The sequence below is a fragment of the Bison bison genome, unplaced genomic scaffold (assembly GCF_000754665.1).
Source record: "Bison bison bison isolate TAMUID 2011002044 unplaced genomic scaffold, Bison_UMD1.0 scf7180017864105, whole genome shotgun sequence".
NCBI classification, from domain to species: Eukaryota; Metazoa; Chordata; class Mammalia; order Artiodactyla; family Bovidae; genus Bison; species Bison bison.
The window spans coordinates 335,884-350,535 of NW_011494677.1; the positions used below are offsets into that span (position 1 = coordinate 335,884).

The following is a 14,652-nucleotide window of genomic DNA, read 5'->3' on the forward strand; positions in this document are numbered from 1 at the left end:
CCCTCCTCCCCACCCCCAACCCTGCTGCAGACGCCACCCAGCCTGCTGACTCTGCGCTGGAGCCCAGGCAGCTGGGGAGAGAGGCCACACCCAGCTGCGGCCCAGAGAGTCACCCTGTGGCTGCAGCAGCTCCAAGAGGGAAGAGGAAGAACCCGGGGCCAAGGACAGAGTGGGGTTGGGGGGAGATCCCAGGGCTCCGCTCAGTGTCTGGGAGTCAGGAGCAGCCTGTACATTTCTGGGGCTTCTGAATTTTCTGGAACAATGTAGGGCACAGGGCACATTCCTATTGAAGCCAGACGGTTTCATGAAGACACTGCCAACACTTGCTCTCTGCTCAACGGTTCTCCTGCCACCAAGGTCCCAAAGGGAGCGCCCACTACGGAAAGTGGGAAGCAGGAAGCTGAACACCAAGGAAGGAATGGAGGTGCCCACAGAGATGGGGCGTACCTCCCGGGGGAGCCTTTTTTTCTAGAAGCAATGCTGATTCTTCTCAAAAGAGAAAAATGTCCCCATCCTCTAGTGAGAGTAATGGGAACACAGAAACAACCAGAAGACCCATCTCCAGATTCCTAAATTCAGGGAACGTCAGCGCTAGAAGGTTCTGCAGCTGCCTGGTCATTCACCAGGAGCCCTCCAAGCCTCACCTTGGGAAAATGACTTCCCCAAGGAGTCAAGTGAAGACAGACAGACAGAGCCCCTTACTCCTGGGGTCAAGCACAGCCAGAGAAAGGAAAGTGAAACTGACAAGTATTTTGAGTCTGTTATGCACCAGGCTTGCTGCGCAAGGTCACTCCACTTCACCCTGACAACCCCATTTCACAGATGAGGAAACTCAGGACGGAGCAGGTGACGCAAGTTGCTAACCAAGTCACACAAGCACTGAGTAGTCTCGTGAGGACTCTAACCCAACCCTGCCTGGTTCTCAAATCCCATGAACCATCCTTTATACCGGTCACCTCCCATGAGGCAGTTCTTCACGTCAACCAGGACCTGCTCAGCATCTACAAGTTGATTATCACCGAAAGGTAAACACAAGAGCAGGACCAGCAGGGTTACACCAAGAGGCCCTACACAGTTGCCCAAACTGGGCAGGGCAGGAACTAGTCAAACTGGCTCTTGGATGCCAAACTCCAAAAGACCAGGATTCAGAGAGTGAGCAGGGGGAAGGAGAGAGGCTGGCCCGTCTCGCCTTCTATTCTGTGCTTCCCGGGTGCCTGGCAGACAGGACCAGCTGGCCCAAGATTACCTAGGGAGGAGGAAGGGGTGGACATGGAATTCCACAGCCGGGGCACGAGCCACCAAGGCCGCCCATGGACTAAAACCACAACTCGAACCACCAGCAGTCAAGGCCAGACACAGACACTCAGAACAGCAAGACTTGCTAAGTAAGCAGGGTGGTGTGATGGGAACGGAGGGAGGGGGAGACCCTAACGCCCTCTGTCCACATCCCAGCCTTGGCCTGGCATGAGAATGACCCAAAGGCAAGTAAGCAAGATACTCCCAAGCTCTGGGTGGGTAGGTGGATGGGCAATGCTTTACCAGATGCTCTGAGAGCAACACATGTCTTCCCCTCACTCGGGAGTTCCAGCTGCTGGTACCAATTTGACTTAGATACTCAGTCGTGTTCGATTCTTTGTAACCGCATGGACTGTAGCCCACCAGGCTCCTCTGTCCATGGGATTCTCCAGGCAAGAACACTGGAGTGGGTTGCCACGCCCTCCTCCAGGGGATCTTCCCGACCCAGGGATCAAACTGCATCTCCTGCATTGCAGGCGGATTCTTTACCATCTGAGCCACCAGGGAAGCCCAAATGAGAATGCTGTGAGGAAAGGTGAAAAGCTACTCTCTCCATTCTCCAGGTTAAATATGCATTCAATCTTTCCCTTCAAGAAAAGTCAATCCTGGGATTTCCCTGGCAGTCCAGTGGCTAAGATTGTGAGCTCCCAATGCAGGGGGCCCAGGTTTGATCCCTGGTCAGGGAACTAGATCCCACATGTCATAGCTGAGACCCAGTGCAACCAAATAAGCATTTTTAAAAAGTCAATCCTAAAGGGAGGGGACATATGCACACCTATGGCTGATTCATGTTAATATATGGCAGAAACCAACACAATATTGGTTTAAAAATAAGTAGTAAATTTAAATTTACTCCATTTAAAAATAAGTAATTTGAATTTTAAAAAATAGTAAAAATAAAAATAAAATAAAAAGTCAATCGTGTCGTAAATGGCTGCTCTGGGGTAAGGCTTTCATGCTCTTATCTGGCTGTCTCTTTCTAGTGGACACACGCCAGCCCCGGTTCAGCCAGGATGGACGTCATGAAGTGTCAGTCTCTTGGCCACCACAACCCCCAGCTCCTCACTTCCCTCTTCCAAGGCTGGTGATAGTGACCTCAGACTTGGTCGAAGGCCTGGGCTCTATTTAATCCCCTGGACACGTTTAAGCTCCAAGACACCAACTGATGGCCATAGACATGGTGCCAAAATCTTCAGTTCAACAAGCCGTCTCCTTGTCCCTTTGCTCAACTCAGCCTCCAGCCCATTTGCCTCAAACTCCATCATCACATCCCCTCCCCCTTCTAAATGGTTCTCTTCCCAACTTCCTCACATCCATCAGCCACTCCACATTCTCTCCCAGTCAACCAGGTAACACACCGCTGACTATTCTACTTCACCCTTGGGTCAGTCACCAAGCCTGCCACCGACTTGCTTCAGACAGCCTTCAGATCTGACCCCTCCTCTCTGTTCCCCCCACACCAACCCCTGCAGATACCGTGGGAAGGGCTAGAACAAATTCCTCACTGTTATCCTCAATCCCAGGCCCTCCCACTTCCCTGTACCTCCTGACGTTACTGGCAGAACAAACCTGAACAAGTAGCATCTCTAAAGTAGTACTTTAGAGTTTGTCAGAGCACTCTCCTATTCATTTATCTGCACAGCATCAATGTCAGAGCTAGAGGTAACAGAGGCTCAGAAAAGGGGATGTTTTTTCCTCACACACAGCTTAATGAGTTCATCAAGTTGTCCTGGCTTGGCTGATATAACTAACACAATGGATTCTGAAGCAGAATCTGATACTCAGAACTTCTCACAAATGAGAAATCACCTGCTTTGTGTTAGAGGCATTTTTAAAAATAATAAAAAATATATTTGTTTGTATATAAATAAACATACTATACAAAACAACTATATAAAAATAGATGTATACAACAGATACACTAAATGAACGCTGAAGGTTCCAACCTAAAGCAAAGCCTGACAACAATATAACCAAAAACAAATTTTAAGAAAACTAAGAATAATCATCACCACGGTTCTACATTAGTAAAACCTCTATTAAGCTTCTTGGCTTGTCTCTTCAGTTGCTTGGATTTTAATAACCAGTAATACAAACTACTTTGCTAGCATGTGAGATGAGCGCAACTGTGCAGTAGTTTGAACATTCTTTGGAACCAGAGATCAAATTGCCAACATCTGCTGGATCATCGAAAAAGCAAGAGAATTCCAGGAAAACATCTACTTCTGCTTTATTGGCCACGCCAAAGCCTTTGACTGTGTGGATCACAACAAACTGTGGAAAATTCTTAAAGAGATGGGAATACCAGACCACCTGACCTGGCTCCTGAGAAATCTGTATGCAGGTCAAGAAGCAACAGTTAGAACTGGACATGGAACAACAGACTGGTTCTAAATAGGGAAAGGAGTATATCGGCTGTATATTGTCACCCTGCTTATTTAACTTACAGGCAGAGTATATCATGCAAAATGCTGGGCTGGACGAAGCACAAGTTGGAATCAAGATTGCAGGGAGAAACATTAATAACCTCAGATACATAGATAACACCACCCTTATGGCAGAAAGCGAAGAGGAACTAAAGAGCCTCTTGATGAAGGTGAAAGAAGAGAGTGAAAAAGTTGGCTTAAAACTCAACATTCAGAAAACTAAGATCATGGCATCCGGTCCCATTACTTCATGGCAAACAGATGGGGAAACCATGGAAACGGTGACAGACTTTATTTTGGGGGGCTCCAAAATCACTGCAGATGGTGGCTGCAGCCATAAAATTAAAAGACGCTTGCTCCTTGGAAGAAAAGCTATGACCAACCTAGACAGTATATTAAAAAACAGAGATATTACTTTGCCAACAAAGGTCCATCTAGTCAAGGCTATGGTTTTTCCAGTAGTCATGTATGAACATGAGAGTTGAACTATAAAGAAAGCTGAGCACCAAAGAATTGATGATTTTCAACTGTGGTGTTGGAGGAGACTCTTGAGAGTCCCTTGGACAGCAAGGAGATCCAATCAGTCCACCCTAAAGGACATCAGTCCTGAATATTCATTGGAAGGACTGATGCTGAAGCTGAAACTCCAATACTTTGGCCACCTGATGCAAAGAGCTGACTCATTTGAAAAGACCCTGATGCTGGGAAAGATTGAGGGCAGGAGGAAAAGGGGACGACAGAGGATGAGATGGTTGGATGGCATCACTGACTGGATGGGCATGAGTTTTAGCAAGCTTCGGGAGTTGGTGATGGACAGGGAAGCCTGGCGTGCTGCAGTCCATGGGGTTGCAAAGAGTCAGACACACCTGAGCGACTGAACTGAATTCAATGCAAACGACTAACACAATTGTCCCAAAGTGCTTCTTAGTTTTTACTTCTTTTTAATTTAAACAAAGCACATCTTGTTATAAAAACAAGAAGCTTTCTAAATGACTAACATTACCAAAGAAAGCACATAGAGCACTTACAGTATTCTATGCTAAGTCTCAAAAAGTCCCTACACTATTTTAATTCTTAAAACATCAATTTCTTAATAATTTACCCTAAGCAGAATTTGCATTTTGGTGGGAAAAAAAAAAGTGAGATCTGTTGCTTGAAATCTTCTTTGGGGAATTTTTTTTCCCAAAGGAATTCTGCATTCTTACTCTAACCCAGAATGGACAAAAGCACGCCAGAAATTCCACTTAACCCTTGAAATCATGTGTTTACATGGATAGTTAATATACCAATTACATAAAATCCATGCATTACAAACACTCTGTCCCCTAAAAAAACACTCTGTTCCCTGTACATGGGCTCCTAAGTGCATAGTTACAGCACTCCCCTAGATTGCGTCCTTGGTGAGTATGCTATGCAGTGTGAAAGTTACACCAAGAAAGTTATATGCTGAGAATATTTCTGGACAGACACACAAGAACGTGGAAACACTGGCCGCCTCTGGTTAGGGGAACACGTGACTGGGATCCAGGAGTGGGAGGGAAAGACTGGTCACTAAATCAGTTCCCCCAGATTTTGAATTATATACCATGTGTGTGTACTGGCCATTTTTAAAAGCAAGTTATTTTCCTGGTTCTTGGCATTTTCATAGGTTCAGCATATCATGCAAAAGTCTTTGGCCAAGCCACATAAAATCCCTGGAGGGACCCTAGTTCCCCTACCAGGGATCAAACCCGAGCCCACAGCAGTGAAAGTGCTGAGTCCTAACCACCGGACAGCCAGCGAATTTCCCCAAAATCTTTTAAACGTTGTTCGGAACTTGTTTGAAATCAGCAATGCTCAGAAGAACGGCTGTTCCCATCTACCGTTCCTGGACTTGAACTGCAACGTTTCCCAGCCTCCGGCCACCCCTGCCTGCTTCAGACTGGCCCCCTCAATCTGAACTGGCATGAACCAATCTGTCCTGTTACTGCTCGTCCTGAATCCAGTGGGGTTTGTACCCTGACAGACTCCCTCGGTTTGTGTCAAGTCTGAAGTCAAGGGGAGATTCTGTTAGCAACGAAGGGCCTCTGTTCAGTCTTGAATGGTGCATTTTTCCTCAGATTCCAGGGCTGTTCCCTGTACTTGGGCTCCTAAATGCATAGTCACAGCACTCCCCTAGATCGCGTCCTTGGTGAGTATGCTATGCGGCGTTCAACACACCGCAACCTTAAAGCTGTTGCTCCATTTCACCTTCATTTCAAAAATCTGAACATAAGGTGAGTACATACTTGAACTCTCGGTAAAGAAATTAAATGTTAATAAAGTAGTATACTCCCCCCAAATCTTTTGAATATTGTTGGATTTCAGCGAAATTTTGCTCAAGGAGGACTCTGATACAGAAAGCACAAGTTTTTAAACATGGCAATTTCTGCCTAGCCTTTAAGACAAAATTATTGTCCATGCCATAGTATATGTTAATATCATTTTCTACCACTCTTCGGTATTCCTTCTACTAAAATGCTGCCAAATATCCATCTTTATGTCAATACAGCTAAAGCTCTCCGTCCCTTTCAAAGGAAAGAATTGCTTTCAGCTTCAAAAAAAAAAAAAAAAAGGGCTTTTATCAGGGTCCAAGAGTTACCAGGAGAGAGGTCATCTTTTTGGATACTATGGTGATCCACAATTCACATCATGGCCTTTGGAAAATAAGAGCTGCTGCTGCTGCTAAGTCGCTTCAGTCGTGTCCGACTCTGTGCGACCCCATGGACTGCAGCCTACCAGGCTTCAGAGCATCTGCCTATTTTTTGGCAAAAGAGAGAAAACACAATCTATGGAGTAAATCTGACAAGAACAACTGTCTACGTGCAATAATACTCTTTTCATGCTTCGATTTATCCTTTGTTTAGGGCCATATAATTTAGTCTCGCAATTACTTATCCAAATGGGCATCACAAGAGCGGAATGTAAGTGTTGCCATGCAACTGAAACATCAGTCGGTAACAGAGTAGAGCAGCCTAACGAAGGAATTTCTCCTTTTCTGTCATGATAGGGATCAACATTAAAGTAAAATAACCTGCCATGACTTCACTGTAATGTTTGACAGGAAATCCAGCCAATGTTTGTCCCTATTCAGGCATTATTTGTGTCCTGGATGTTGTCAGCAGATTGATTTTTAAATGCATGAACCAAGTCAGGGGCCATAATCAATAATATTGAAACTTTCCATTTATAGGGTCCTTTAGAGCTAATGGGTTTCATCCTCTACCTGTTTGGTGCCACCTCTGTCTGGAGTTAAAAGCAACTTGATTGCATACTTCAGCACACAGATTCCAGACTCTTTATCAGGCACTCAAGGCTGTAGCTGGTCTGGCACACATACCCGCCGAACACACACCCACGACCAATCCTCCCCAGCAGATGCGGCAATGGCCTCCTATCTCTGTTTTGCATCTGAGGGCTATCCTCAGCTACTGAACTCATTCCGTCCACCTGCAGAGGGCTGGAACCCTGACAGTCCACTCTGGAGGGTGCTGAAGCCAGCCTCCTTGGGACAACTTCGAGTTCCCCAGAGCATAAGGCTAAGCCCATCGTTTGCCAACTTCTGCGGGAGCACGGGCCCTCATCTGCTCCCTCCCCTTCCCTGTCCTGTTGCCAGCTCTCTTCTTAATAAAGAGCTTGCCACGAATCCTAGCTTCGGTGAGTCCTGGTCTTCTGGGGAACTCAGAACCCTGAACGCCCTTGAAGCAGGCAAGCTCGCCTTTCCTCCTGGGTGCCACCCCTGCTCTATAATGAGATTGTTGCTGTTCAGTCGCTAAGTAAGTCGTGTCTGACTCTTTGCGACCCCATGGACTGCAGCACTCCAGGCTACTGTTAAGTGCAAACCCTTCAACCAGCAAAATGCACAACAAATGTGAATCACCTGTAGCGATTACAACTCTAACCTCACTCATCCTTGCAGACCTGGATCTAAGTCACCCCTCCATGAAGGGGGGCCCAGAAGTTTTCTCCCTGCCTCAATTTTATCTAATCCTCTGTCTCCTCACCTACAGTGCAAGCTGCACAAAAGGCCCAGACTCTGTCTTAGGTGCTGTTGCAGCGTCAGCATCTAGGCTGGTGCCTGGCATATGGGACATATTTAGCAAATATGTGATAAATAATGATGCTGAATTTCAAAGATCCCACTCTAGTCTCAGTCCCTTAGGAAATGGAAGGGCGAAAGGCCGGGTTAAGGATCACCCAAAGGGCCCATGATGACTCACCTAACATACAAAACACCTCAGGGCCAGAGTCAGAACCTGATCCTTGATCTCTCGTCTCCCAGGCCTGGGAATGTTCCATCTGAGACTCCACCTCCAGGCCCTCCATCTTCCCTGGACCAGCAGCACAGAGGAAAACTGCAACTCCTCCTCCTGCACCCAAACTAGTGGCATCTGGGCTGTTCACTTTAATGACATGGTGTGTGTGTGTGTGTGTGCGTGTTAGTAACTCAGTTGTGTCAGACTCTCTGCGACTCCATGGACTATATAGCTCGCCAGGCTCCTCTGTCCATGGAATTCTCCAGGCAAGAATACTGGAGTGGGTTGCCATTCTCTTCTCCAGGGGATCTTCCTAACCAGCAATGGAATCCAGGTCTCCTTCATTGCAGGCAGATTCTTTACTGTCTGAGTCACCAGGGAAGTCCGATGACATGCTACCTTGTTGTAAAGACGGACTGGCATTTTTACCACTGTAGTTTTATGTATGCTGTTTTCATCTTGCCAACTAAATCTAAAGTTTTCTGGTGGCAAAGACCTCTCTGAATTCCCCTCCACGTCATCTCCTCCACATCAGCATAGGGTTGAGCACATGTATCAGGAGGAAAGAGGCAGACAAAGGTGAAGAATACAGGGACCAGTGATGGTCCTTGGTGGTCCAGTGGTTAAAACTCTGAGCTCCCAATGCAGAGGGCCTGGGTTCTATCCCTGGGCAGGGAACTAGATCCTGCACGCCACAACTCAGAGCCTGCATGCCGCGACTGAAAGATCTCATGCAGCCAAATTAATATTGTTTAAAAAGGTGAAGAGGGTTAAACACTGGCGTGAGACAGACCTGGCTCTGTGTTTACCACCTGCACGACCTTGAACAAAGCTGCTGACCATCTCTGCACCTTGAAGAGGAAATGCTGGATTTCCCACGTCCCAGGATTACTGAGAGGACCTTAACGAGATAACATGCAAAGCATTTTGCACAATGGCTGGTATACCACACCCACTCAGTGAATGTAACTGCAGCTGGTGATACTGGTAGCAGTGGTAGTAAAAACAGAGACTTCCAAGGGATTTAAGCAGGCTTGAGTTTAAGATCAGAGACTTGGCTTCAGAAAAAAACCAGCTTGTTAAATACCGAAACTCTTATAGCAGGTGTCTCCTTTTCCCTATAAACTTAAGACGTTCAGTGATGACACACGGTCCCCAGTGTCCCTCTCCATAGGGAAAGACCAACCTTACCCAGCTTTGCTCTTGGGGATCACCTTCCACCCCTCTCTTTCTGACCCCCTGCTCTCTGCTTCATCTCACTCTGCAGAACTTTCACGTGGTACAGGCTCTTATCACAGTCCCAGGAGAGCAATGTTGGACACTCTCCATTTCACAAAGGCATCTTTTTAACAGCCTCTTTCATTCATTCATTCATTCAATGAGCTCACATTTATCAAATACTGGACACTGGGGATCAAAAGCCAGACAAGCACATGCCCTCTAGGACCTCCCAGCCCTGAGAGTGCCCTGGCTTCTTTTTCTCAATCAGAGACTCACGTTTGCAAGCTCTCCTTCCTCCCAAGCAACACTAAGGTGACTGCCTCAGCCATAATAGCAGGGGAGCTGGTGTCAGATAGCCGGGATTAGGATCCCAGCTCAGCCACTTTATGACATAACCACAGGCAAACTTCCTCCCCTCTCTGCCTCACCCATCCCACCTTTAGAATGAGGACAGTGATGCCTGCCAACTAGACCTGTCAGAATGAAAAGAAAACCCAACGACCCTGTATGAAAGAAGAATCTTAAAAAAGAGTGGATACATGTGTATATACATAAAACTGACTCACTTTGCTATACACCTGAAACTAACACAACATTATAAATTAATTATATGCCAATAAAATTTAAATAAAAAATAAAAGCATAAGTCTGAGAGTGAGGCAAAGACAATAAAAACATTTTTCTGTTACTGTTGGAAAAGATCCTAGAGTACTTGTATCCAAAGTGTCTACAAACTATTATGCAATAAAATCATGTATTTACATGTCCGTTGCTCAGTTGTGTCTGACCCTTTGTGACCCCATGGTCTACATGTAGCCCGCCAGGCTCCTCTGTCGATGGAATTCTCCAGGCAAGAATACTGCAGTGGATAGCCATTCCCTTCTCCAGAGCATCTTCTTGACCCAGGGATCAAACCTAGGTCCCCTGTATTACAGATGGATTCTTTACATCTGAGCCACCAGGGAAGCCCAAAATCATGCATATACTCAAAAAAAAAAAAAAAACCCAAAGAAGTCTTTAGAATAAATAGTGCCTGGCACATAGTAATAAATGCTCACTCTACCATTTTACAGCTTACAAAAAGATTTAGCTTTTAGAGAGGATGGCTGTCTGGCCATTAACACAAATTAAGGGCTAAAGCTAACAACTGAAGTACGGTGTTCTGAACTATTGCTATGTCACAGCAAGTCTCTCCTTTTTTAGGCATCTGCCAGCCAGCTGAAACCTCTGCTTCCAGGGAAAATGTAAAGAATCCCGAGCAGGGACCACAAGTTCTATTTGTAATCCAGACTCGAAGAAGGCTGTAGCACAGAGAGCATCCTGACAGTGCAGGGGGTCAGAGAGGCTCAGGAAGCTGCCCTGGGCAGGGTGGGAAGAGCCTCAGAGGTGGACCCCAGAGACCCTGGCAAGGAGGCCTGAGGCATAGCATCCCAGAGAACTGCAGGTTCTAGAACCACAGACAGCCGATCAGAGGGCAGCACAGAGCCAGGGAACTCTTGAGCACTGGCAACAGTCCAGATCTGAGACGGTGACCCGGTGGTCCTGGGTGATCCATCCACTCTCAGGGGAAGAGAGCTGGGCAGGATTCCCCCAGCACCTGAATTTTTTTTTTTTCCCATTTGTTTTTAATTGGAGGATAATTGCTTTACAATGGTGTGTTGGTTTCCGCCATACAACAACATGAATCAGCTATAAGTATACATATAGCCCCTCCCTCTTGAGCCTCCCTCCCATCGCACCCAAGCACACGAATTTGGGTTAAGAACAGTCCTAGTAGGAAGCAAGAGCTAATCCCCTGAGCTAATAAGACAGGTGAGCAGGAGAAGGCACACAAAGAGAGAAAAGGGGAAGGATAAGACCCAGAGACCCCAGCCCAGGGCTCAGCCCTGGCCCATCAGAAGCCAAGTCTACTGGCATCCAAGACTTGACTGCAATCCCTCTCATGGTGGGGAGGCAGCAACTTAAATGCTACTTCCTTTCCCAGCAGACATGTTGCCCCAGCCATGGGCACCCGTGCAGAGCAATGCCGGGAAAATGATGCAGCAGAGCCCGAAGGCAAACCCAAGACCAACACGTCCTAGGAGGCCAGCATTCCCGGTCCGCCCAGAATGGGAGAGACTATGTGTGGGTTTCGCTCTGCACGCTCAGCATGTTAAATCAAAGACGCCCACAGAAGGGCTACCAGGGATGTGGGTGAACCACGGGGCTTCTATTTAAAGTTAAGTCTTTCCCTGAAAGGGGCTTCCCAGGTGGCTCAGCGGTTAAGAATCCGCCTGCCAAGGCCAGAAGACATGGGTTTGACGTCTGGGTCAAGAAGATCCTCTGGAGGAGGAAATGGCAACCCACTCCAGCATTCTTGCCTGGGAAGTCCCATGGACAGAGGAGCCTAGCAGGTTACAGTCCATGGGGCTGCAAAAGAGTCAGACACGACTGAGTGATTGAGCAACAATAACTTTCCGGGAGAAGGCAGCTGGTGGCAGTGACCTGAGTATGTTGTCCGTATCTATAGCGTTTTCCCTCAGCCATAGGATCCACAGGACACATGCCAAAGGTCTCTAGTGGGCAAGCCCCCGGATATTTTGTACTTTCACATCTTACGGCACAAAGCCCTCTCCTAACAATCAGCCTCTCCTCTTCCCAAATCTCTGAACGAGAGCCAGATCTCAGCCACACTCCAGCCCCCAACCCCAACACGGCCGTGACCCATGACCTTGCCAGGTCCAGGGGCCATGCCAGGCTCTGGGGCCCCATCCCATCCAGGGCAGCAGGAAGGAAAGAGCCAAGAGCACTCACGGGGCCAGAAAAAAAAGACCTGAGATCCCCAGTCAGGAGCAGGGCAACTTTTTCCCAGACTAGTGATGACTCGAGGGATTCCAGGCACAGCACTAAAGAGCCTCAGGCGCCGTCTCGGTGCCTGACCCCCCCAGAAACCCTAAGCCAGGCACCCAGTCCCGCTGCGTGCTTGCCAAAGGCAGTTGCAATGTGAGCCTCCGTTTCTCATCTGTGGCAAACTGGGTGGCCCCCAAAGTCATCTCCCACCCTGGGTCCAAACAGGTCCAACCTTTGTCCAGTTCGGGGAACCAGGTCACATTCTCTGCTGGGGCGGGGCCCCAGACTGGAAGAGCAGGAGTGGCCACAAGACGCAGCCCTGCCTAGAGGAAAGAGGAAGCGCTGCCCAGAGCCAGAATCCAGCCCTGCCAGCCTCTGCTGGACTTCTGCAAGGGTGAAATTCCTGCATCCTTTCTCTTTTTTAAATTTTAATGTAACTTAATAAAAAAAATTTTTTTTAATCTTTTGGCTGTTCTGCACGGCATGCTAGATCTCAGTTCCCCAACCGGGATTGAACCTGCACCCCCTGCATTGGTAGCTCGGAATTTTAACCACTGGGCCACAACTCAATGCTCTGTGGTGACCTAAATGGGAAGGAAATCCAAGAAAGAGGGGACACATGTATATGTACGGCTGATTCACTTTGCTGTACAACAGAAACTGAGACAACGTTGTAAAGCAGCTATACTCTAATAAAAATTAATTTTTAAAAAAGAGCAAATAATCTCTCTGAAGCTCTATCTTCTCATCTGTAAAACATGATAACAATAGTGACAGAGTCAGTTCATTCTGGCTCACGGGAGTCAATTTTTACATTTCTGGAAATCTGCAAGCCAGTTGTAATGATAGCCATAATTAAAAACTAAACTATAGAGAGTTATAATAAAATACATTGAAATTTTTTAAAATTACTGATGGTGAGAAAAGACACCAGATCCCCAAGGGGTAGGAGAGACGAGCTTCCTTTTCTACAATCTGGGGTGGCTTCTTGTCCATGTATGTGTGTGTTGTATGTGTGTGTGTTGTGTGTGTTGCGTGTGTATGTTGTATGTGTTGTGTGTGTTGTGTGTGTTGTGTGTTGTGTGTGTACATTGTGTGTGTTGTGTGCGTTACATGTGTGTTGTGTGTATTGTGTGGTGTGTGGTGTGTTGTATTTGTATGTTGTGTGTGTTGTGCATTATATGTGTATGTTGTGTGTTGTGCTGTATGTGTGGGTGTTGTTTTTGTGTGTTGTGTGTTACATGTGTTGTGTGTTGTATTTGTATGTTGTTGTGTGTGTTGTGTGTTACGTGTGTTGTGTGTTACATGTGTATATTGTGTGTTATGTGTGCTATGTGTGTGTTGTATTTGTGTGTTGTATGTATTGTGTTATATGTGTATGTTGTGTGTGTTGTGTTGTATGTTGTGTGTTGTGTGTTACATGTGTGTGGTATGTGTTATATGTGTGTTGTATGTTATATCTGTATGTTGTGTTGTTGCGTGTGTTGTGTGTTACATGTGTATATTGTGTGTGTTGTGTTGTGTGTGCACTGTGTGTTATGTGTGTTGTCTTATGTGTGTATGTTGTGTGTACATTTTGTGTGTTATGTGTGTAAGTTGTGTATGTGTTGTGTGTGTGTGTTGTACGTGTGTATGTGTGCTGTGGGTTTTTTCCCCTGCCTTCCGACCGGTAGGCTGTGCTGCCGGAGAGAGAGGACCCCCAGTGATGACCGGGCAGCCCCTGTGCCCTCCCACGCCACCTCTCACCTGGGGGTTGTCCATGTACCAGAGCAGGCAGTTGGCCTGCGTGTCCAGAATAAAGTACCTCCGCAGAAACTTGCCACTGTTCTCATTCTCCTCGATGTCCAGAAACCCACAGATTCGGTTCTGCCGATCCACATAAGGCATTCCTGGGCTCTGCTCACATCACCCTGCGTGGAAGGAGGGCGGAAAGGAGAGGCTGTGAGAAAGAGGGCGAAGCGGGTGCCTGGCTCTGGCTGACTCACCTCTGCCAGCAGGGAGGCCTGCACCCTCTCCCATGGGCATCCTTCCTTCCCCAGGGCCCCCAACATCCCACCCAACCAGACTCTGGAAACGTCCACCAACTCCGTTCCACAAATGGTCATCAAAATCCATTAACGTGTATTCAACTAACTTCGCTGAGGCTCCACTATGTGCCAGGCAGAGTGCGAAGCATCTTCACACTCACGAAGAGTGTAAGCCCAGACCCTGGGTCAGGGGCTTGAGTTCTATTCCCAGTTCTGGCCCCTAACTGACTGTGTGGCCACAAACTGTCTAACCTTTCCAGGCCTCAGTTTCTGCCTCTGTAAAATGGGGATAATAATGCCCTTATGGCAGAAAGTGAAGAGGAACTAAAAAGCCTCTTGATAAAAGTGAAAGAGGAGAGTGAAAAAGTTGGCTTAAAGCTCAACATTCAGAAAACGAAGATCATGGCATCTGGTCCCATTGCTTCATGGGAAACAGATGGGGAAACAGTGGAAACAGTGTCAGACTTTATTTTGGGGGGCTCCAAAATCACTGCAGATGGTGACTGCAGCCATGAAATAAAAGACACTTACTCCTTGGAAGAAAAGTTATGACCAACCTAGATAGCATACTGAAAAGCA

The 14,652-nt window shown here is 47.1% G+C and overlaps 1 protein-coding gene across 1 annotated transcript in view; it reads right to left on the reverse strand.

Moving 5' to 3' along the window:
* Positions 1 to 14,652, reverse strand: part of PLEKHA2 (pleckstrin homology domain containing, family A (phosphoinositide binding specific) member 2) — an 82,221-nt gene that overhangs the window by 37,054 nt on the left and 30,515 nt on the right. Inside the window, exon 4 of the mRNA XM_010838758.1 lies at positions 13,793 to 13,956. Within this exon, the coding sequence (XP_010837060.1) occupies positions 13,793 to 13,933 (141 nt within the window). The 5' untranslated portion in view covers positions 13,934 to 13,956. The remainder of the gene's footprint in view (positions 1 to 13,792; positions 13,957 to 14,652) is intronic.